This window comes from Sturnira hondurensis, unplaced genomic scaffold (assembly GCF_014824575.4).
Source record: "Sturnira hondurensis isolate 20B ecotype Veracruz unplaced genomic scaffold, ASM1482457v3 Scaffold0021795, whole genome shotgun sequence".
NCBI lineage: Eukaryota > Metazoa > Chordata > Mammalia > Chiroptera > Phyllostomidae > Sturnira > Sturnira hondurensis.
Window position 1 is genome coordinate 11,278,446 of NW_028094426.1, and position 25,452 is coordinate 11,303,897.

Sequence of the window (25,452 nt, forward strand, 5' to 3'; positions counted from 1 at the left end):
AAAGAAAAAGCTGGTCTCCTGAGAATGGCTGAAATGAACAGGAACCAGTACTGAATTTTCTTAAAAACCCCAAATAAGGGGAAAAAATAAATAAAAGCAGCCAGCAGAGAAGGTAATGAAAGTAAGTCATAGATGAAGAAGATCCAAAATAAGATAGCGCAGTGGGGCCTAGAATGAAAGCATTTCCAGAGGAAGGAGGTGTTCCACTGTGTAAACCTATGACGAGATTAGCAGGATAAGCACCAAGAAAAATCTGTATTCAGTTGTCCATATCACGAGGGCTTCCTTATGGAGGGTAATTGAGAATTGATTGTAGCTTCAAAGAATAACTTTAGTACTGTATTTTAAGTCCAGAGAGAGCTTGAATATTCTGTGCCAAACCAAGTAAACCTTTTTTCAATCTTGACTGGACCAAGTAAGTATTCCAGCTCCTGTTGTCTGCCTCTAACAGGAACTCCAAGAATATAGTCCTAGACTTTTATAACTGACTTCCTCCCAGAGTGTGACCTGAGAATTAATTCCTCTGTGAGTGGAGTCAAGCTCACTGCTTGTGGTTTGTCTCCTGTTTTCTTACAAGGCAAATTAATTCCATTTCTTCACTTTTTAGGGGTTAGTGCCATGACATGTGACAGGTCAACAGCCCCTGGAGACAAGCGTTCTTTTGTTATTCTATGAATGCATCTCTTGGCCGCCAATGTGCCTCCAGGCATTCTCGGGCCTGTAGCGAGCCTGTGTGTTTTACCCCCTTCCCTGAAGACCTCCCCATGACACCAGCTTTAGGGATAATTAAAAACAAGTGATGGACTGCTGGTCGATGATATACGTAATGACTGAGAGCCCAGGCTCTAGAGCCTTTCATATCCAGATTTAGATTTTAGTTTAGCATGTTGGAAGTTTGGGACTTCTTTCTTTCCCTCTCTCATGAGCACTGCTTCCCTCGACAACGTTATTCTTAGTGAGGCAGAAGAATGGATTTTAGGATGACTCAGTGTTGAATGGGATCAACTCCCAGTGCCACCAACCTTGGACTTCCATTATAATATGATCTCTTATTTTATAGCATTGCTGCTAGAATTTAAAATACTGCAAAATTTAGAACAGAGGTTGTTCTGCTCAATATGCTCAATATACATTGTTATATATGTGTATAAAAATGAAAATATTGTCATCCTTTTTTCAAGCAACGCAGAGCACAAAATATGACATCTGAACAATTTCACTTTTAGGCCAGAAAGCTATGAGATTAATTTATCTCGGGGAGACAAAACTCTGAAAAAAGGGGGAAAATATCAATCAGCTTGTTTTGTACATAATGCTAAACTACAGCTGACATTTTAAATGATTTGACTGGTTATAAAAATGTGGCTCATAAGAGCAGCCCGATTACTTTCTTTTTCACTCATGTTGTAAAGATGAAATTATAACCGAGAGGGAGAAGTCAAAGCTATGCCAGAATTCTAAAGCTCTAAGAGTGGTGGAACGTCGCCAAAACACGAAACAACATGGCTTCGTCGTGGGCATGCTAAGTTTGACCGGATTTCAGAACATTCAGGCACAATGGTCTAATCAGAAATACCAAGCTGAAGGTCAGGGAGGAGGTGGGCCTCTGGTGGAGATTTCGGAGGCCTTGGTGTGGAGGTGGTTGATGCTATGGCTGTGAACGAGTTTCAGAGGGAGACCGCGGGAGTGAAAAACTGAGTCTTGGGGTGTCCTGAAATTAGAGAGTTTTAAGGAAAATGGACAGGAAAAGAGAAAGAGCTGGCCTGCAAAGTATAAGAAGAACTAAAAATGATCCTACTTTAAACAACAAATATACAAGGGTAAGGAGGATTGCTGAAAACTTGGGAGGGTCAGCTCTTAGAAGCTCTATAATGTCAAGGAGAATACTGATGGAGCAAAGGCTACCGATTTTATTTTTGTTGACTTTGTCGTGATTATCAATGACCTTTTAAAAATGGTTTCCGTGGAATGATAGAGGGGAAAGGAGTGAGCTCTGGTGAGGAAATAGGGGCATCAGGTGTCCGTGACTTTTTTTTTAAAGTAATTGCAGTAAAAAAGAGGTAGAAAATGGAGTTACGTTTCACAGGTTGGAAAATAAATCTCTTTGCGACCTTCCCTAGCCTACAAAGAGTTAATGGTATAAATGCACAGTGATTTCAGAAGCCTTAAAGATCATGTTTCCATGGAAACATCAACCTACAGAGAGAAAAAAAGATCTAGGATTCCCTGACGAAGAAGGAGCAGCAGAGTTCCAGCCCCCACACAGCACAGCAGGCAGAGATGATTACACGCTTCTCTCAGCTTGCCTGTGAAGATGCGCTTGGGTTCACGGCGCTGTCCTCCTGGGGACGAGGGAAGAGGGAAATGCGTTTGCTTCCAAACACTCTTGCTCTCACCTGCTTTAAAACCCGACTCAAGGGTCAAGCCCATTTTGGAATACTGGAAAAGACCAATGGGTATCAAACACATACCCATTTTGATACTATTACTCAAAACGAGTAACTCACTACAATTCAGTAAGTAAATAAACAAGCAAGTTTGATCTTCCCCTGACCTCTCTATTCAAACTGGTCTAGAAACACTGTCATAAAGTACTGTGATTTGGAGCAACACTTAAACGAAACTCTGGAAACACAGGATGGATGTTTGGCCAGCGCCTTTGCATTATGGTTTCCATCTTGGAGTATTCTCGTTGATTAAATATGCATTTTGTCTGTTTTCGGGCTGATGATATCCTTTTTACTACTGACCAGTATATAGTTCCTGAATCTTTAAACCCAATCATACTTTTAGGGATGGGTCCTCTCACTGAACTTCAGCCCCAGAAAGCTGTCCTCCAGACCTCGCTACAGGAGCCACATTAACAAACTGCTGTTGCTAACTAACTTTCCTGACAGTCCACTTTCTCTGTTCCCATGGTATAGTTCTACTTTGCATCTGGGATGTATCCGTGTTTCGTTCCATGGGTCTTTCTTCAGACCCTAGATTCAAGAAATGTTATTTTCTGTGTGACAGGGCTTTAGTCCTGTGTGGCTCATGACTGGGTTTTTGAAGACAGAAATGTGTTTTTGACTGACTCAACAGCCTTTCCCACTCTCTGTCTTGCCTCTGTAGCATGATATAGTTATGGGACACCCATCTCCCCGAAAGACGTAATCTTCACGCAGGCATCCCGAGTCTTCTGTCTGTTGGAAACTGTCCCCAGGCTCTAGAATATCTTTCCTCTTTGGACCTCGTCCTCCTACATTCAATATAAATGCTAGTAGAAGTCAGTTCCTCATAGCACACACTCTCAGTCCCTGTCACTGAAGCCATCTCACTAAGTCATGTGTTCACCTCTTTTGCTCCCCTGTAGTAGAGCTATTGGAGGGAACTGTGAAATTAAGCATATGGTCGCTGCAAAGGGTGTAGGAGCTGTGAGGTGTTGCCAGTGCGCTGGTTTTGGTGATTGCCTAAAGTGTGAGAGAGAATAGAGAGGGACTCCAGTACAGGGAAGAACAAATTAAGGAAATTGGAGAAAGGTCAAAAGGGAGAGAAAAGCCTCCTTATTCGTTTCACTTGAAATCGTGCTCAGGTCATTTTGTGTAGACCAAGGGTTTCTTGGGTATACAGGGTGTGGCAAAAGTAGCTTCACAGTTGCAAGTATGCAAAACACAGGGTTAATTCTTGTATTATTATTTTTAAGTATTGTACTATTTTCCATACAAACAACTGCAAACCTACTTTTGCCCATCCTGTATATGTCCAGCATTTCTTTCAATAAGTCTGAAAGCTCACAAGAAGGAAGAGGCTTCCAGTCAAAGTTGAATGTCCTAGAGAAATCTTTGCCAGTCATTGATTGGCTGATTTCAGCTTAACCCCCTGAGTAGCATTGCAAGCCCATGAGCTAAAATGGGTTTCAGAGAGGCAAGTCTCCACTTTAAAATCATTAGTAGGCATCAAAAAAGAAATATCAGCCCTGGCTGGTGTAGCTCAGTGGATTGAGCATGGGCCTGTGAACCAGACGATTGTGGTTCGATTCCCAGTCAGGGCACATGCCTGGGTTGCAGGCCAGTTCCCGGCAGGGGCGAGTTCCCAGCAGGGGATGCATGAGAAGCAACCATACATTGATGTTTCTCTTCCTCTCTCCTTCCCTTCCCCTCTAAAGATAAATAAATAAAATATTTTTAAAAAAATATCAGTGTGCTCAGCGATCAGCCTTGGAGCTCTTAGGGTATTTTCTCTGGGAAGGTCCTACCGCTGAATCTGGATAGCCCTACCCTGGGCTGTATTGCAGCATATTGAGCAGCTTATCTGTGGAAGAGGGTTTTTATTCAGTGTTTTTTAAAAAGAAAGTGATTTTTAACTTATGTGTAGCATGGAAATTTGAACCCAAAAGGAAAAAAATCCAGTGGCAATAACATTATGCAGAAGAATTGCTTGGTTCCTTACCACTGAGGAGTTTCACCTGTCTAACCGCCTCTAGAAAAGAGGTTTCCTGTAGCACCTTAGCAGGTTTTGTTTACAGCAGAGGTGACTGAGGTTGTGGGCATGAAAATAAGGAAGGCTTCTTCTTTATCACTGAGTTCTATGCACAGTTCCCTGAATGAGAAACAACTTCGGCACACTGGATTAATTGGCATCAAAATGTGGAATCGCTAGTTCCCTAAGGAACACACAAGATGAGTGTGCCCCTCCAAAGATTTTAAAGAGAATTACATAGTGTTTAAGGCAGGGCTCTGGGAGGTCAGAATGGGGATCATTTTGAGGAGTCATTTATTTTAACCTAAAGTGATGGGGATGTGAGCTCATCTTTTGCCTTCCTCAGGAAGTGAACTTTATATTGAAGTATTATTAAGTGATTCCCCACTGCAAAATACCTTACAGAGGTCACTGATCACAGTAGAAAAAACAAATATTTGCAGGCCTTAATAGTTTGGAATACTGTGGGAATGAGAGGTCATGTGCTGGCCTTGTGGTTCAGTGGTCCCCGTTCTCTGCAGGGGAGATGTTTAAAGACCCCCAGTGGATGCCTGAAACTAGAGACAGTACTGAACCCTATATATATATATATATATATATATATATATATATATGTTTTTTCCTATGCATGCATACATATCTATGGTAAAATTTCATTTGTAGTTAGGCACAGTAAGAGGTTAACAACAATAACCAATAATAAACTAACAGTTATAACAATATAGTGTAATAAAACTTATGTGAAGGCTTTTGAGGCCATTAAGTAAAATAAAGATTCTGTGAACACAGGCCCTACAATGCCAGGACAGCCAATCTGATCACTGAGGTGGCTACTGTAAGTGACCCATGGGTGGGGAGCACATGTAGCTCATGGATACACTGGACAACAAAACTGTTCACGGCCCTGGGTGGATTGGAACAGGATGGTGCAAAATTTTACCACAATACTGAGAACTGTATGCAATATAAAACTTATGAATTGCTTATATCTGGAATTTTTCATTTAATATTTTGGGCTGCAGTTGACCATGGATAATTGAAACTACAGAAAATAAAACTACAGATAACAAGGTAGGGGTAGGGCTACTGTATAATGGAAAAATGAAGATTCAGGAATTGAGAGACTTGCAACCGAAGAGTTGGCAGCATCTCTCCGAGGCCTCAGTGTGTTCCGCTCCAAATAAGAAAGGTTAGACTGTGATTCAAAAGTTCCTGCAAACTCTAACATTCTCTGATATACAAGTGATACCAAAAAAAATGCATTCACAGCAGCAACAGCAGCTAAAACATAAGGCTCATTATGCACAGGTGTAGGCAAGTGCAATTCGAAGACTCCTATGTACACAGAATCATTTAATTCTCACAGCTGTCCTGTGAGATAGGTCCTATTATTACTCACATATTTCATGGTGAAGAAACTAAGGCTAAGAGAGGTTAAATAACTGGTAAGATAACACAGCTTCCGAGTGGTGGATCAAGGACTTGAGCAGGGGCCACCTGAGTGCAGTGTCCTGGCTCTTACGCGCCACACTGCACTGCCTGTTGTTATTGTTGTTCTATTAGAGTTTAATATACTGCATTCCTCTCCTCTTTGCTTAACTTATTCTATTTTTTGCTTTTATTTTCTTTCTGTTCACCTTCCACCACTGAGTGTTTCGAAGCATTGCCCAGACCTTTTCATTCATTTGAGTGTAGTATATATCTCACTAATGAGAACAAGCTTTTGGGTTTGATCCCAGATGTACCTATAGGTCAGTGCAGTGGAGAATTGGTCCCTGGCTGTGACCTGCCACATTGACCTCAAAGGGTGCAGATGGGTGGCTTTGAGGAAGTCACCGCTGGTGGCAGAGCCACTCAGAACGCTCACTGATTTAGCATCTTTATGGAGGAAGGTTGATATACTTTACCCTCTGATGTTCAAGCACAGATTGTTGAGAATTTCTCTACAGTACTTCTCTCTGTTCTTGCTTTTCAGATAAAGGTAATTCATGGCATTCAGTCATGAATCAGAATCCAGGTAATAACTCTCAGAAAATTTTCATTGTGAGGCACAGGGTCTCGAGAAGGCTTTTCCCTTGGAATAGATGGCGCACTGGCTGACACATCACCATTTACCCCGCAGATGAAGGCAGTTCAGCCTAGACTGCTAAGGAGCCAAAGTACAATCTCAACAACAGCAGGGGAGAAGAAGTATATTAAATTATATTAAATTTCTATGTCAGTCTTCAAGATATTTTAACATCTAATTAATTTAACACTATGAATTTAGAATTCAAATGACTAAGATATGGACAAGCTCAAACATGAACCTTTTATGATTTGCAAAGAATTATTTTATACCCAAATAAATTAATGGTATAAATACCATTTCAGAGAAAAATTTTTGTCCACTGGAAGACAAACTATTTTTAACACACCTCAAGTAATTATAAGTTAATATTACACTCTGCTCTGTAAGTTAGTTTTTCCTGAGGCTCTGTACTAGGTATCATTTTGAAAAAAAAATAAGGGGAAAGGACTGCATATAACAGCTTAGGAAAACTGTCATTTCAAATTATTTTGCTCAAGAGCATGATTTAATATTTTTATATATGACATTATATGTCAAAGGAAACTTTCAAAATATCTGCAAATCCCTTTTCTGAAGAAGAAAACTATTGTTGGCAAGAATAATCGCATGCCTTAGAGACATTGCCACGTAACTTCTGAACTTGTGGATCGAGGATTTGAACAGAGGTGGTCTGGCTGCAGCATCCTTATTCTTAAATTCCACGCTACACTGACAACTGTCGCTTCCAGTGGTGGTGGTGGTGGTGGTGGTGGTGATGGAGGGTGTGCATGGCTCACACTGCATTCCTTTCCTCTTCCAGTAACTTTTTTGTTGTTATTTCTCCTTATTTTCTTTCTGCCAGCAGTTTGGGGTATTGGCTGTGTCAGTCATTTGTGTGTAGGGTGTCTTACTAATGAGACGTTTCTTCTGGGTTTGATCCAGAAGAGCCCATTGGTAAGTCCAGAGAACTGTTCCTTGCCATGTTGACCACAGCACAGTGGATTGGTCATTTTGGGTGCATTTTAATAATTATGAATTTCTAAGTTGGGGGAAAATTCAGAAATTTCTACTTAGTCTACCAAACTGTAATATCAAATATCTAATTTTTAAATATCTTTACCTCTTTTCCCCAGTACTGGTCTCTAATCAGGGAGCTTTTGAATGATTAAAGCTCACTATTTCTAATCCTGTAGGAAATTATTTCTACTCTTTCAAGAGAAGACATTTACACAAAAACAGTAATTCCTGAAAGGAGACCAGAGAAAAATATTTTGAAAAATTTGTGGTCTTGCCATTCAGATGATGGAATCTAATAATGTAATAGCCATAGTATTAACCGGATGAAATTGGAGAAACAGAAAGCATGTCAAGGAACATCTCTAAACTTCCCTCATCAGGCAAGTACCGTATTTTTGGATCATAAGACACACCTAAGTTTTAGAGGAGGAAAATAGGAGAAATTTTTGAAGAAAAAATGTGGTAAAATATTTAATAACATAAATAACATAATATTTCACCAATATAAATGCAAACAGAACTCAGCAGCAGTATTAACAACCACTATTCCTCCCAAATTCAGGGAGGGGGGTGGGGGAAGAGGCATCTTGTAGTCTGAAAAATACGGTAAGATGGTATTTTATAGATGAGAGCACTGAAGGCTTTAAAAGGTAAGTGACACACTGAAGACACAGTTACGGAGTTGTAGATTTTCAGAGCTAGAAAATTATAGGCAAGGGTCAAGAATTCAAGTCTTCTGCCCTGGCTGGTTTAGCTCAGTGGATTGAGGGTGGGCCTGCAAACCAAATAACCGTGGTTCAATTCCCAGTTAGGGCACATGCCTGGGTTGCAGGCCAGTTCCCANAAATTCAGGGAGGGGGGTGGGGGAAGAGGCATCCTGTAGTCTGAAAAATACGGTAAAATGGTATTTTATAGATGAGAGCACTGAAGGCTTTAAAAGGTAAGTGACACACTGAAGACACAGTTATGGAGTTGTAGATTTTCAGAGCTAGAAAATTATAGGCAAGGGTCAAGAATTCAAGTCTTCTGCCCTGGCTGGTTTAGCTCAGTGGATTGAGGGTGGGCCTGCAAACCAAATAACCGTGGTTCAATTCCCAGTTAGGGCACATGCCTGGGTTGCAGGCCAGTTCCCAGCAGGGGACCCATGAGAGGCAACCATACATTTATGTTTCTCTCCCTCTCTCCTTCCCTTGCCCTCTAAAAATAAATAAATAAAATCTTAAAAAAAACAATTCAAGCCTTCTGCCTTATTACTTTGCTCTTAATAACTGGGGAATGGAAACTGAGAGCTATGAAAAATTCTACCATTTGTGAGGCATGGCGGTGAGTGGACAGAATGCTGCATTGGGGGTCAGGACCCCCAGAACCTGTTTCTAGCAAAGCACAAAACCCTTCCGGATGTCCTCTGCTTTATTGAAAACAAAAGGATTGGATAAGTGACTTACTTCTTTTATTACCACATTAACAGACATTAATAAAAAATCTACTGCCTTGTAAAAAAAATGGAGGGCAAAATGAGTATCATTGATGCTAGGGCTCTTAGTTTGCTGGGAAAATTCTGACAGAGCTCTTTGGAACACCTCCCACACAGGGCATATTGCAAATCATTGCTTTAGGTATCAACGTGGTGCAGTGGATGAGCTCTGAGGGTCATGGACAAAGTCAAAGAGGCACAAGGGCTTTTTACCTCAGCTTGATCTTATTAAACCCACTGGAGTATGACTTTGGCCATATAAAACAGATGTATTGGCTCTGAGCCCATCAGGGTTCCATGGCTCTTAACAAGCAGGAGTCAAGCAGGAAATGAGATGGACTTTATTTTATTCAGTCTGTGCTAGGAATCTACATAGTCCAGGGCACATGTGACATGAGATGGCTAAAATGCACCACTGAGGCTCTGCAAAACTGATTTCAGTTCACTTAGTGATGTAGCAAAAAGAGCATGAGCTGAAAATCTGAAGACTTGAACTCCAGTCCTGAACAGGCAGGTCAAGGTTACCTTGGAGAATTGGGTAGCACTGTGGGGCCTGTTCTCTCCTTTCTGAAATGAGAATTCTCAGTGAGTAGTTTCTAAGTTTTCTCCTAGTTCTAGCAATCCGAGATTTTTGTAATATTAGAACTTTATGAGACAGGCCATCAGGTTTTTTGTGGGTCGGACTACATCCCAGAGACAAGTCAAGCACTATTTTTTATATATCAAACCTTGATGGGGATTTGGGGGATTAGAGTGTTATACATGGGTAGAGCTTCTGAATTTGGCTGCCACTTGAAGCTAGGCTTCCTGATTGCCTACTCGGGGATAACATTTAAAGTAAAACAAAAGAGCTGTGGCATCTCTTAATCTTGTGGTTTAATCCTTTCCTGAGGATTTACACATGGGAACTTTCCGGTTTTAATTAATATTCAGAATTGATGAAGTGCAGTCAGATCCAAAAGCGGGTGGGTAATTTCACGTCCTATGGAAAGTTAAATTGATTAATATCACCACTTGACCTAGCTTATCCTCCATGTGTGGAAGGCATTCTCCGTTCCTCCGTTGTGTTCTGGGGATAATTGAGTTTTGTGAAATGTAATCATCACACTTTTGCTGAAATCCAAAATGAGGCAAGTACTCAAATCATGCTTATACATTCTTTTTCTGAATCTCTTTATTATATAACTTTACGTTTATATTTTATATAGTTTTTATCCGTTATTTTATGTGATCATCACAACAGCCTTATCTGATAAATTGGAGTTAAAAATGGTGTTTCTTCTAGTTTAAAGAGGAAAAATTGAGGTTCGGGTGCCAAGGTCCCATGTGTAGGAGTGACCACACTCCTAATCATCTTTTTCACATTTTTATTACCAATGAATGGATAGTTTGTTTTGCTATGCAAAGGGCATCCTTGCTTGAGGCAGGTGAACATTTGTAAGCTCCTCACTAATAGCCAAATGTGGCATGTCAGAGGAAATTGCGCAGAAAAAAACACGACGTGAAAGATTAATCTAAATAGTGCTAAAGGATACTAATGATTGAAGGATAGTTTGGAGAAAAAATATTTGTTGAATTGTCATAAAATTTAAAAATTTTTTGATAAGTGTAAAATATGTGAGCAGTGCCTGGATGAAATAAAATGAACCTGTAGAACTGGAAGGTGAATATATCAGAAAGAGAAAAATGTATAAGGAAAATTAGAAGTATCTGGAGCAGAGATAACTAAAGAAATTTAACTATAGAGCAATTGCATTGTCCATTAGTTGGTTTATTTTCTCAGAGTTTGAATTTCTCAACTTAAACACTGAATTCAATGCTGTCCCCTTCAGAGAAATCACCCTGAGAGGCTATACACTTATTCCATTCATGCTGCCTATTCAATTATTTTTGGAACTTCTCTTTTATAATTGCCTTCTGAAATGGACACTTTCTTTTAAATATTCTTAATGGTGTTTAAAGTCAGAATTATTCAGAGCAATGGAGATAAGTTATTTCTCTCTTTCCATCTTCTTTACCGCTTTCTCTCCCCTCTCTCATTATCCTTCCCTTCTTCCTCCCCTTTCTTCCTTTCTTCCTTCTTTCTCCTTCTTCCTTCTTGCTTGCTTTCTTCTAAAAGAGAGATGAGACTAAATTTTTTTGTGTGTCTCACAAACCTTCTCTCAAGACTTCTAGAAATTATTCCAAGCAATGCAGTAGAGTAGTCACAACATATTTTCCAAGTTATTATGTTGGGTACTCAAATCTCCTTTGTTTGTTTGAAATATTTTGTTTTATACTTTTGTAATTATATCCCCTGAAACAAATGATACAAGGCTTTGGTTAGAGTGTTGAAGTCGTTGAAAACTATAGGAGACATGGGCTGGAGCCAGCATCACCAAGTGAGAGGTGAGGAGCAGTGCAGGGTATGGAGCAGATGTGTGCCATGTGGAACATTTGGGTTGAATTAGGGATGCTACAGTTGTACTGATTGGAAACGTCCAGAGAGAGCAGTGAATGGGAGGCAACTTGAAGCCGTAGCATAGGATAAGTATATGAATGAACTGGAGACATTAAACCCGATGTGGCATACGAGGATCAAGGTGGTATGGTGGAGAGGACATGGGACTGGGAATGTGGCTTAAAATGTTATTTCTTCTTGCAGTTAGCTGTGGAACATTGGACAAACAATTTGACCTATCTGTGTTCCTGTTTCCTCCTCTGTGAAGTTGAAATTATGCTTAAATGAGCTTAAGGTTTCTTCAAAGATAAACATTTTATAAGAGATACGTGATAAATGTCTTTAAATACTTCAGGAGCTCTCATGCGGAGGAGAACCAGGATAAAGGGCTTGCAGGCAGCAGTAAGATGCTCCCTTGAGGGTAGAAGGTAGAGTGATAAGCTCCCCATCAGTGGGAGTATTCAAGAAGAGCTGAGGTGCCCAATTTTATGATGCTGTAGAGGCGGGGTATGAACTGCAAGAACTAGTAAGTTACTTGATTGTGTTGGTTTCTTTGAATTCTGAGATTCTAAAAATCTCTACTCTTTGAGATCTTCAGGGTTCTTTATGTTTGCATTGTAAAGCAACACAAGACCAGAGAAGGTTAAAAATCCCAGGCAGTCCTAGAAGTGAGAAGCGGTCCGTGGGAGTTTGGCCTAGTCATTCTTATCATTGCCTAAAGGATGTACATCCTACCAGCTTTGTTGCTCAACCTAATGTTACCTGGAAGAGTCAAAGAAGAGTCTCACAGTTTCATTGAATGAGAAGACATAAAATAGGAACCTTTAAACTGCCTCCTGATGCTTTCTTCTTCTCTCTTTTAATATAGTGTTAGGAAATCATTGTTGGTCACATCTCAGCCCTTCGGAACCTTCAGGGCAATGACAAGATATCCCTTTTGCTTCTTAGCAGAGACACATCTCACAGTAGCATCAGGCCCAAGGCTCCCAAATAGCACGTCTTGTGGACACAGAGCTAATCAGTATTGATTCCTTGGGCCATTATGGTAAAGCGACATTAATTACCATCAGCACAGTTGCACTAATTTGGTTGTAATGAGCACGCCTGTGGGAATTGCCAATGAAGGAGATCTTTATTAGATCCGAGCGGCCAACAGGGTAGCTGGGGTGAGCGGGAGGTGCAGGTGTCGTGGAGAAAGACAAGTTCATTGGTCTGACTCTAGTTATTTTCAGGGTTTCTGCTAATTTATGAGCTTATATCTAGACCTCTCTGTGAAAGGTCTCTCTCTTGTTCTCCTTCTGCCCCAAGTATTTTCTATTCACTATACACAGGACAATAACCCTGGTTTCCCGAATGCATCTTGTGGAACCAGATCCCTGACAGCTGGACTCATCTTGCACCACTTAGAAGTATGGGCTGGGTAGGATCTTAGCTAGAGAGTAAAGGCCTGTGCATGTCTCTGGGAGGGGGAGAGGTCCTCAGCTCCAATATGCCACCTTTCTTAGCAGAAAGTTGTCTTGGTACACTCCGACGTTCTTTTCTAGTTTCTGTCACCTCTGCTCTTTCATCCACCACTTTAAAACAAATTGTTAACACAGTGAGGGTTTACTATGCACCAGCCCATGGCAAGATATCTCATTTAAGTTAATATAAACCTAATAAAGTAGGTTTCTTTATGACCCCATTTTTTGTAGATAGAGAAAGAGAGTGATGTTCAAAAGGCTAAGTAATTTGCTCAGTCATAACTATAGACTAAACTCAAACTTGGTGCCCTTATTTTAAATTGTTGTATTATGTTCTGGTATTATCCCTGTTATGTGAGAACTTGATGGCTTATATTGAGTCATCAAATGGGAGCTTGAGGAGCACCACGTTTCCCATGGCATTTGTGTATCTGTCTATGCGTCTATCTCCATCCACCTTTCTCTCTGTCTCCCTCGCTGTCTTGTCCTGGACATACCTTCTTCATGCTTTTAACCTTCCTTTTATTTTGTCTTCACAGGTATCTGATCAATGTCACCTTTGAAGGGAGGAATCTGTCCTTCAGCGAAGATGGCTACCAGATGCACCCCAAACTCGTGATAATCCTTCTGAACAAGGAGAGGAAGTGGGAGAGGGTAGGACATGTCTTTGGCAATTCTTTAGCCCACTGGAGGGATAGGGGTGTAAAATTTTACAATATATGAACTGGAAATAGTTTCTTGCTTGTGGTCTCTGAGGCGGGGAGCAAGAAGTCCGTACTTTGAGAACACAGGAGAAGCCATTTCTCAAACTTATATCTTCGTTTTCTTGCTCTGCTGGTTAACCAAGAGATTATTTTTTTATGTATTGCCATTTTGTTGGTAATGGTGTTGTCTGAATTTTAACTTTGTTTTAATGGAAGATCACACATGTGCAGAATAACACAATTTGGTAAAGAAAGTATCAGTGGTACAATTTAGAAGTTGTGTCCTACGTGGTATACTGGGGAGGCCTAATTTATGAGCAGGCAGGTGTGGAGTAACAGTGATTAGAGGCTTGTCACACCAGGCTCTTCTCAGGATCTCTCCCATGGCCAGCTGATCAGTCTCTGAAATGCTGCCATTAGAAAAGAATTTCTGTTGGTGCCAGACTGCCTAGGTTTAATTCCCAGTTCCCCTACTCACTCACTGGTCCTCCTAGGACCTTGTACAGATCTCTTAACTACCTGTGCCTCCAGTTCCTCATCTGTAAAATGAGAATGATAACAGCACCAATATCACAGGGTTTTTATGAAGATTAGATATGTTATTATATGCAAAAGACTTAAAAAGGTACCTGGTATATGGTAAGCACTCCATAGGTATTAGCTTTGATTATTGTCCTGGATTCCTAATTAAATACAAATGTCGCGGAGAATAGTGCCATCACTGGTCTTTCTCAGTGTGTCCTGTGGGGCACTGGCCTGTTGAGATGCATTGCTGAAAAATGGTTCTGCACGTCAGTAGGGTTAGGAGATGCTACCTTCTCTTTCTCATTCAGAGAGATTCTCAGAACTTACTAGCATTTGAGGATTCAGAGGTATCTTATGTCAAAGAAACATTTATTCTTATTCAATTTAGCAATTCCCCAAATTATTTTAACACAGCACCGCTTTGCTCCTGAAATTCATATTCTGTGAAACACATCAGGAAACATTGATTTAAGGCAGTTTCTACCAACTCCATGGGCTGATTGTCTGAGAACAGGCTTTCAGATGTCAGCATGACTCTGACTAGGATGGAAACCAAGCTATGTATTTCTAGACAGAGTAGCCAGAATACAGAGGCCAGAGATAAACGTGAAATTCACAGTCTTGTCACAGAGTACCCTGGACAGGTAGTATGTGACTGCTCACCTGTGGAACTGGGCCTGTGTGGCTCAGGTAGTGGAACCTAGGACCTTATTCTTGAAAGACATCCACCTGTCATGTCGTTCCTCATTTCAGAGCACAGTATAAGGCTTGCACTATGCCTGGTGTTCTTGATTAAAGTTGCCCTCCTTCCTCTACTCAGAGACTTTCTGAACATCACTTGTTCAGAAATGGTCGTTCTCTTGGCTCCTGCTCTACAGCCCAATCCAGCTGCACTTTCACTGCTGCTGTAGAGACAAAATAATTTGAGACATGAGCTGGGACCCTCACATATAGCAGGCACTTGTGCATATATCCAGAAGAGGAGTTATTAATAACTGAGGCCTCGTGTGTGGATCAGAAGACGTCCAGCTGGTGTAACTTTTGTGCAGTAGGCTCATGATTACCATCTCAGGTATGGGGCACCTCAAACTGTCCTTTCGTAAAGAGACACCACATACTGTCACTTGTGCTGACTTCTCTTCCTTGGACTGGAATCTGAGGCCTGTGGTCCCCACTCCTTTCCAAAACTAGAAAGGAAACTGGAATTTGGATCCCCTCTCTCCTTATCGATTCTACCTTTGTTCTAGCTCTTGAGTTTATTCCTTGCCTTTTATGTGACCGAGGAACAATGTGATATGCCTCCCTGTCCATTCAGATGCCTACCTTTGTCCATTCAGATCTGTCCTAAACATGGCTACAGAACAGGCTTAAGCCATAAGGCGCAATTTTGATTTTTTTTTTTCTGCCCCAAACCCACTCAAAGTTTCTGTGGTGTACGGATTGGGTCCAAACTTTATCTTTTCTTGCATTCAAGGCTCTGATTTACCTCCTAACTCCTGCCTTTCTCTTCTTAATTTCGCATCTCACCATTAAGCTATATTGGATGACTCTCTGTTCTGAGAGCGTGAGCCTGTACATGCAGCATATCATGAGGTTTCTTTTTTCCTGGGATGAATTGTGCACTTATACGACTCATAACCCTCCTTTGAAACCCAATTAAAAGGTTGCTGTCCCTTCCCCTGATGTTTGACTGAGATTACATCTCTCCCTCCCTTGTCCCCCATAGCTTTTGTCCCTCCCTGTGTTGTAGCACTCGTCCCATCTGCCCCTGTTAGAGCTGTGTGTGTGCATGCCTTCAGAGGACAGAGGCTGTGTCGCTTATTGTTGTGTCCTCACAGTGCCCAGGAAGAGTGTGTTGGATAGAGCAGTTCAATAAATATGTGTCGAATAAGTGGGAACCATTACATAATCCAAGAGTCTAAAATCCATCATTAAGAATCCAAGTTTATGCTGTTGTCCCTGATATAGTAGCTGTTCTCTAACTTTTTTTGGTGGGGGGGGGGGGGCGGGGAATAAGATCTTTATGTAGGTTGAAATTTCTAACATGCTAAGGGAACTTATTATTTTTAAAAAATTATGTGATTACTCATTTTGCAAAGCACTTTAGGAGGGGCTGAAATCGCAGAACATTTTCACACTGACCTGGTTAAAGCAGGGAGCTCTGCTGAAAAGAGAGGTCTCTGGTGCTCACTGGGTTCACCATGCACACAGCTCCCAGACTTGGAAGCCCTGGCTAGGGCTCACTTGTGGACAGGAAGGGGTGGCAGGAGCCAGGCACAGCTCCAGGGCATATCTGAAAGGCGGTGAAATTGCACTATGGGGAGTTATACCTTTTCTTCCACTGTTACCCTGGCCCCCAGTGCTCTTCTGCATTCTCAGAATTCCCAATACCACTCTAGAAGGTACCCCCTTGCCCAGGGTAGATATAGTGTCTGTGGACTCCAGGAAGGCAGGTACCAGGGTAGGATTGTACAGTGAGGAAAGGGGCACTGAGAAGACAACTTGGGATGGTGAACACACAATACAGTGTACAGATGATGTGTTATGTAATTGTGTGCCTGAAACCTGTACAATTTTGTTAACCAGTGTCACCCCAATAAATTCAATGAAAAGGAAAAAGAAAAAATAAGCATGGAAGGAATCTAGATTTATAGAAGAAACATGAGCTGAGAGACTGGACTCTCAGTCATGCTAACTAGCTGTGTGGCTGGCTCTTTTCAGTTTTCTTTTTTTTTCTCTTTTTTTTATTTTTATTTTTATTTAATTCTTGTTCAAGTACAGTTTTCTGTCTTATATTCCCAGGCCTGCCCCCCCCCAGTGCTCCCCACCTCCCTCCCATTTCTGCCCCCACCTTAGTTATTGTCCATGTGTCCTTTATACTTATTCATGTTAGTCTCTCCCCTGTTCCCCTATGATTCTCTCCCCTCTCCCCTCTGGACCCTGTCAGCCTGGTCCATATTTGAGTATCATTGGTCATATTTTGCTTGCTTGTTTGTTTCGTTGTTTAGTTTCCCGTTAATGGTGATATCATATGATATTTGTCTTTCACCACCTGGCTTATTTCGCTCAACATAATGCTTTCCAGTTCCATCCATGATGTTGCAAAGGGTAGGAGCTCCTTCTTCCTTTCTGCAGCATAGAATTCCATTGTGTAAATGTACCAGTTTTCTAGATTGTCTTTTTTTGTGTGTCTCAAATCATGGCATAAGAGGAAGACCATTTATAGGGTCCTTTCCAGCTGCAGCTGCTGGGATTACAAATTCACATTGTAAATAAGTAGGTGCTTGGAATGAAAATGGGATGAGAGCTGCAGCACACAAAGGAAATCGGAGTTTGTTTTTGAGGACGATAGCCCCCAGGGCACATTGGTCATTCTCGCCATTTAGGTAAATGCTACCTCCTCAGAAGGCCCCCTGTTGACCTGAGGTGAAGTAGCCACCCAGTCGCTCTATCACAACAGTCTCTTTTAATTTTCTTCAAAAACATCATTATGTGTTGTTTTTCTTATTTGTGTGCTTGTTTGCTTATCGCTTGTCTCTCTCTTCACACCAGGATGAACACTCCATGGGAGCAAGGACCTTGTTCCTGCTTTCTATTATTCTTACACTTAAGAAGGGTGTACTCTCAAAAGATAATTGTTCAACAAATGAAGAGTCCATATGCTTAGGAGATTTAGAACATTGACCAGCTACTTCACTTCTACCTGAAAGTCTTCCATTTGCCAGCGTGGTTTACTGAAGGGAGTGTGAGAGCAGGCGCAATTCCCACCTTTGCTGGGAGCTCTTTGAGGGCCAGCAAAGACCTTGCAGGCAACCCTCCATGTCACCCTGTTCCCAGGGGAATTGTGCTGAAACAGCCTCTCTGAGCAGGTCAGGGAAGATTCATCAGGTTGTTGGCGTGAACCACGTGATGCGATTTCACAATATTCCTTCAGGATTTTCAAAGGCAGTTTCAAAGCTACTAATGTGGTTTCTTTCAAATGAATTGAAGTCCAGGCAACATAGTCTATGGGACTGAGCATTGTTTGGGAAATCAGAAAGAGCCAAGTTCGTGTTCTCATTTGTCAGCCGTGTAAACTGAGTGACTGATATCAACTGAGCCTATATGTTAAACCCCATTTTGTAAAATGGGGTTTAACATATAGCTGTTATAAAGATTAAAAGAGATTTTATAGTAAAACAACAGTTAATAGTGACTAAAATACAGCCACTATCCAGCAAATATCACTTGGTAGTCCCCACTTTACTTATGTAATTTTTTAAGGTAATATTTGTACATAGTATAAAGTTAAATGGTATAAAAAATTCTGATGGTACCCTGGCTGGTATAGCTCAGTGGATTGAGTGCGGGCCTGTGAACCACACGATCGCCGTTCGATTCCCAGTCAGGGCACATGCCTGGGTTGCAGGCCAGTTCCTGGCAGGGGACACACCAGAGGCAACCATACATTGATATTTCTCTCTCTCTCCTTCCTTTCCCCTCTAAAAATAAATAAATAAAATCTTTAAAAAAAAATTCTGATGGTAAAAAGAATGCTTTTCATCAGCTGTGCTCCTTTGTTCCTCTGGGTCCCTCCCCAGAGCAGTCGTTATTTCCAATGTCTTATGTATTTGCTCTGAAAATACTCCAAGCATATACAGATTTTACAGATCCTCCTTTTTAAAAACAAGTAGAATGTGCTCGTGTGAACCTTTAGTGGGATACTATGTCAGTAGCCACTAAGGAGGCATGGGGGTGGGGCTGGAATAGCAAAGAGATCTCTAGGTCAGAATTATATTCACAGAAAGCCAAGCACAGCTCTCTGGTATGTAGGAATGTAGAGAAGAACATTTCAAAAGGAAACAGGGACATACGCACATGCAGGAAGAGCAGAGTGAGTTGGAATGGTGAAAAACCATTGTGTGCCGAGCAGGTTCATTTGTAAGTGGAGGACAGCTGCATAAACTTGCATTAAAAATAGTCTGGCACAGAGAAGCAGCTCCAACAAGCATTCACGCTTCTGTCTTTATCGGAGCCTCTCATGATTTGCTTCATTGCTACTGCTCCCTGCTTCCATTTAATCGTTCCTAAAATGGGGATAATAAAAATGAAATGCAGTGGGGCTGCATTCTGAGTAATGACTTGAAGAAATGATGATGGTGCATTTTCAGGCTATAAGAGGTAAACAGGCCTTAAAGGACTGTCCGGGCCAGAGTTACAGAAGGATATGCATGGCTTGCCTCTTTGCTTGTCTTTTCCCCAAAGAGGCAAGACGTGTGTTTTATAGGACCACTCCCTCTTCCCTGCCTTACCTACCAGAAGATGTCTTTCCTTACATAGACTATGTTTGGGTTATTATTTGGGCTTCCCAAACCCCAGTTATCATTTTAGGCTAGCAATATCCAGGAGACTACACTAACTCCGGGTATGAATGCTCTGTGATACCAGCACCTAAGGACTAGAATGATCTGTTTGGTGATAATACAACAGAAGTCAACCACTGCTATGAAATACTCCACTTGAAAGCTATTGACTGACAAAATAAAACAGCCTCTCTATCTGTTCACATGCATGCACTCACACACACTCACATGCACGCAAGCAAACATACAAACTGATAGACTGTTCATGAACATAGGAACCACATGTGTTTGGTTTTCCCCTGTGTATCTTTGCCCAGGACATGGTGAGACTGTAAAGCAGGCCAGTACGTGTTTGACGATGGTCCACACACACCTGTGCAAACCCTGTTTCACTTCCCAGCCTCAGAGAAGAGGCCAGGGAGTGTCATTGCTCTCTCCAGACTCTACAGAGGGGGTCTGAGGAGGTGAAACAGAAGCTCCTCGTGTCAGGGGTGTTTGTTGTGGATCTCCTGACACCGCCATTGGATAGCAGGCTATTTTTGCTGATTTAGCACTGAATGCTAATTGGCAGCATTGGGGTAAGGGATTAGAAAACAGGATCTATGGAGAAAGGCCGTGGGAATTGGAGTCATTAAGGGGAAGAAGGAAAGGCAATGAGGTGATGACTTACTCTCTTTAAATGTATGAACAATTATTGTTCCAAATCTGGAGACCAGCTATTCGCTTTCTCTTCTGAGATAGAACCAGAGTAAGTGGCCTTAAGATCAAGCAGAGAGGATTAATATTAGATACAAGGAGAATTTCATAATAGAAGTTTTGAGTGTCAGAACTGTCAACAGCACAAGGGGATGACATTGGGAGTCCCAACAGTTGTGCATGTTCTCATCCCTCTCTGATGTGCGGTCCTGCCCCCAAACCAGTGTCTGAACTGCACATGGCATGGAGAGTTTTCCTTCCTCCCCTCCCTTCCCTTGCCTCCCACACGTGATCGTTGAGCACCTACCATGAGCCAAGCATTGCTGTCACCAGATTAATACTGTAGTTTTTCTAGTGTCTGGGGGCAGTGGGTGGGCGTATGTTGCAAGGAGAAAAGTGCTTATTGTGACACTTGAAATTTCTATAACCTAAGTTGATTTTAAATTTTATTATTGGATATGGAATAATTATTGGTTAGATCTTTCATATTGCTTAGTTAGTAAAGATTCTGCCAGTAAATGGTTTCTCTATGACAATGACTTACAAACAGGGCTATTGGATTATGTATTTTTTGGGTATCTTTCTGAGCTATGGTTATGATAGACTCTCATATCCAAGTGTTCTCTTCTTGTTCCCTGAGCCCCAAAAGCCAAGCCCATCTTCTTTGCCTACACTGACTTTGCGATTCCAGAAAGAAACCACTGAGGGCCAACCCCTGGGAGCAGGAGGTGTGCCCCTAACCCACACCCTCTCTATACCACTGTTAGACTTAACCCACAAAGTGCAGCTTCTATCTCCATGTGTGTTTGTAAAATAATTCAAAGAGCAGGATGTGATAAGGGAATAGATTTCAGAAATGTCATTTTAGAAAGGCAGATTGTCTTCTTGTGCTTGTCATCAGCCACTGAATGGAAGGACAACACAACAAGGTAATATTGGTTGACTTTACTTTTGAAACCATGTCCTATTACAGAAGGATATGCATGGCTTGCGTCTTTGCTTGTCTTTTCCCCAAAGAGGCAAGACGTGTGTTTTATAGGACCACTCCCTCTTCCCTGCCTCACCTACCAGAAGATGGCTTTCCTCATGGAGACTATGTTTGGGTTATTATTTGCACATGCCAATGGGGAGAAAAAGTGGAACACGACCCAGACACTGAAGAGCTAGCATAATGAAACACAGTAAAGAGGAAAGTGTCTCTGAAGCCAAAAAAGAGCTTTCATCCATCCTGTTTACATTTTTTGGAGATTTTTTATTTCATGAGTTATCTATGGTTGGCTCCTGAGTCCTCTGAACTATCTTTCTAATTCCTAGGTTATAATATTTTCGGCAGTGCTGTTGAAATAAATAGGGGTGTAGAGGTTGGGTGACTCTTGTGTTAATGTACAGGTTAAAACATATGTATGATTTTCATATTATTATGTAAAGGTAATCGGTGCTTCTTAAAGATCTTATGAAGGAGAAAGTAAAATTTACCTATATACACAACTACAAAGAATTAACACTTACGTAGAATTAACACTTATTCTATTTCTTACCAGTGATTTTGTTCTGTGCATGTTGTGTTTATGTGTGACTACAGTGTGAGGCAATAGAACTGGGAACATAATACAGGGTGGGGCGAAAGCAGCTTTACAGTCGTGAGTTCATTACACACAGAATCTATTCTAGTACTACTATTTATTAATTATTGTGTTATTTTTCAGACAAACAATTATAAACCCACTTCTGCCCCACCCTGTAGGTGAAGGGTGCAATCTGCTTTTTTTTTCTTTTACAGTGATATTATAGGCATTTTCCTATTTTATTAATATTATCTAAAAGCATGAAACTTAATGACTAACAGTCCATTATTAGGATATATCATGCTTCTTTAAACTGATCCCTCATAATTGGACATTCATATGTGCATTAAGTAGAGACTCTGGTTCTCATATGAAAATAATTTTAGAGTTTTTGATAGTTCAACTTTGACGCCATAGACTGCTTTTCAAGGCAACAAGCTGTAGCCACTTTTTTGTCATCTAATATCCCTAAACACTAAAAGTGCTTAGCTCTTAATTGGAGAATTGCTTGTGTTATATTAATTCCATAACAACCAGTGGACACATACGCAGTTGAGGGGAAGTCTCTCCTTTGAGATACCTGGTCTTTATGGAGCTACGGAGGATTTTCTCTTTTTGATCTTCTGATTGAATCTGCTGTCCTCTAACTTTGCCGATAACAATATTTTTATCTTAGGTAGAGAATGGGATTGGCTATGTGCTCTGTGTCTGCAAATCTCATCACACTGGGATTCTCTTCTTGAGGGTTGGAGGCTTGCAAAATTCAGGCCCATGTTCCCAGGAAACTAGCAGGGCTTATGCTTGGTGTGACATTCTTGCTAGTGCTTTTCTATTCTTTCTGCCACAAGTGACCCAGGGAGAAGGGAGAGAGACCCTTTTCTTTCACCAGTGGGAACAGCACCTGGCTGACTCACGTACACACAGGCTGATGGACCTGACAACTGACTGGAACATTATCGAGGGGCAGTACTGTTTTCATACCTTTACATTGTCCCCATCAAACAAACTAATTTCTGCATGTTGACTTTTTCTGAGATCTGAAGTTTTACATTAAAGCATAATATCTGCATGTCACTCATATACAAGCAAGCCTCTATTGACCTAGCACCAGGAGATCTTCTGTTGTGAGTTTTTCCTACAGTATTGATGAATTTGTACTAGCACACACACAATCTTTTTCCATAATCCCTATTTATGAGAGCTGGCCAGGAACAGGGTAAAAGCAATCCATGTACACAGGGAGAGAGGCTCTGATCTTGACATGTTAAGGTTTGAAAGGAAGTATTGGCCCCCTTAAGGAACTAAAGTGTCTTAAAGAATTAAAGCTGTTAATAAGAAACATGGATATAAATCTCTCGCAATAGCCATAGAACTCAGATTGTTTGGGGTTATTTTATTATTGATATTTTCTCTGTCATAATTAGTTCTGCTCATAATTTTGAGAGTATTTTAGTATATCTATAATGAGAGAGACACACACAGAGAGAGAGAATCTTGAGATGGCTGGGGAGCTCTCACGATGCTCATGTGACCCAGGGTCCAGGTATTCGCTGCCCAGGAAGATGTCCCACTGCTGGTTCTGTAGGCGTTCCAGGCATGGCTGGCAGCTCCGTGTTCTGAAGGTTTAAACTTAGAGCGACTCTGTGCCAGGGGGATGGTGAGAGGGAAAGTGTGGTCCTGGGGAGGTGAATGAAGAGGAGACGGGCACGCGTGGGAGGCAGTGGTCGGGGACAGGGAGAGACGTCATAGGGGAAGGAAACCATTCTTCACTGCCACGCTTCCCAGGTGCACGGCATTCCCTGTTCACACCAGACGCCTCTAGAGACCCTTTCACATCCTTCTACTTCAAGAGTGTTGGGTGTCTTCTAAGACCATCCCCTTTGGCTATTCTTATAATCATATGTGCCATTTTTCTTCACTCATCCCATAGGAAAGGGAGCTTTTGGGCAAAGGAACAGAATATCAACTCTTAGGTAGAATTTCTGGTGGACAGGTAAGCCACCTCAGCGTTTTCTTCGTAGAAGAGGGAAAAAATTATATTTTCCCAGTAGGGGCTGGGAAACAGGTGCAGTTTCTAAAACAGTCTAGCCTGGGACTAAGGGATCTTGGGAAGATTTGGCCATTGGCCTCTATGGCGCTTATATAACATCTTATTAGCAACATGGACGGTGAAGAACTTTAGCATATGTGATCTTGTTTCTTTCATTGGGTAATACCTGCCCCCAAAAGCAAACTAAGGCTCAGATAGGTCCTGTTATTTGCTAAAATTCACTCAGTTGAGGAGTGGCTGAACTGGGGATAGTCATTTGTATCTATCTCCATTTAAGTCCAGCATACTTTATGCCTTGACACACAGAGTATGTGCGCACATCTGGACTAAGAGACTCAGAGTGCAGTGGTATCAGTGGAAATAAGTTTGTAGATTAGAAGACATCACACCATGAAGACATGTGGGCTCTATTACTTAAGAGTTTATAAATCTTGTATTAAGAAATGGTCCTGCGTGGGGCAAGGGGAGTACCTGGCCCATACTGTTGCTGGGTGTTTCAGTGTAATACCTTCCTGAGGTTAACAAAAATGAAAAATGAAGGACAGAGGGAAGGTGGGAGAGAGGCAAGAAAGATAGACAACCAAGAAGTATTTCTGCATCCCTACATCCCTACACCTTCTCACTATCTTTTATCAAACATACACATGCACACACCTTCTCTTTTCAGTTGAGAACATCTTTCAATAACAAAGACCATAATTACCTGCAGAAACAGTGTCTAGGTCCTGAGTTCCTGGAGGGGTTTCTCTAGGAAAGAGTTGTCTTAGAGCTCTCCTAAAATGCAGCCACCGTGGCAGCGCACTGGGGCCACACAGACAAAGGATCAAGACACCTGCCGGAGGTGCCGGGAACGTGGCAACAGCAGGGGAATGTAAGATAGCTGACCTACAGAACAGTTCTCAGATCTTCGTAGGAGAGTGATGGGAAATTTTAACTTTGCTTTTCATGAAACCAAATATTCCGTGAACTCAACTAGTTAGACAGGAGTTTTGGGAATCTCATGAAACTAGATGAAGTTCATTTATATATGAACTTATATATGTAAGTTATATCGTATGTGCGTGTGTGTAATAGAAAGTAAGAGCAAAACTCAGAGAATGAGGGCACTGATCCTCTGGGATTCTCATTGCCACATCCACGTTTCCCCAAGTGTGATTGTGGGTTTCACGGTGGCACATGAGTTAATTTAAGAAGGTTGAGTATTTTTTATTTAAATAACCATCTATTTGTTTTTATAGTTATTTTCTGTCTTTGGCTAGTGACACTTGTCTCACATTTAGAGTAATGACATGATTTTTTTAATAAGTGCATTTTTTAAATGAAGGGTTTTTTCATATATTAACTTAAAAATGGTGTCGGTGGTACCTGGGTGTGGCAAACGCTGTGACAGTGGGTGAATGAGTGAGATTTGGGAAATGCTCCCACGGGGCACAGTGTGCTCCCAGCCCTGGCTCTCAAGTCGCCGCACCCAAACCTGCCCCTGCCGCTTGCCTCTTCATCTCTGCGTTTAGCCCAACAAGCCAGCGTGAAGGAACCATCCTTCTCTAATGCTTCTTGTACTTCTGTGCCTGAATGTCATGGCTTACACTCCCCCTTTAACCTTGGGTCACTGAACTTGTTCCTTGAGGCGGAGTTGAAAAGCCAAGAGGCTTCATGTCTTACTCA

At 41.5% G+C, this 25,452-nt stretch overlaps 1 protein-coding gene across 1 annotated transcript in view; it reads left to right on the forward strand.

Annotated features, from left to right (window-relative positions):
* Positions 1-25,452, forward strand: part of GRIN2B (glutamate ionotropic receptor NMDA type subunit 2B) — a 282,849-nt gene that overhangs the window by 160,835 nt on the left and 96,562 nt on the right. Inside the window, exon 3 of the mRNA XM_037033961.1 lies at positions 13,445-13,559. Within this exon, the coding sequence (XP_036889856.1) occupies positions 13,445-13,559 (115 nt within the window). The remainder of the gene's footprint in view (positions 1-13,444; positions 13,560-25,452) is intronic.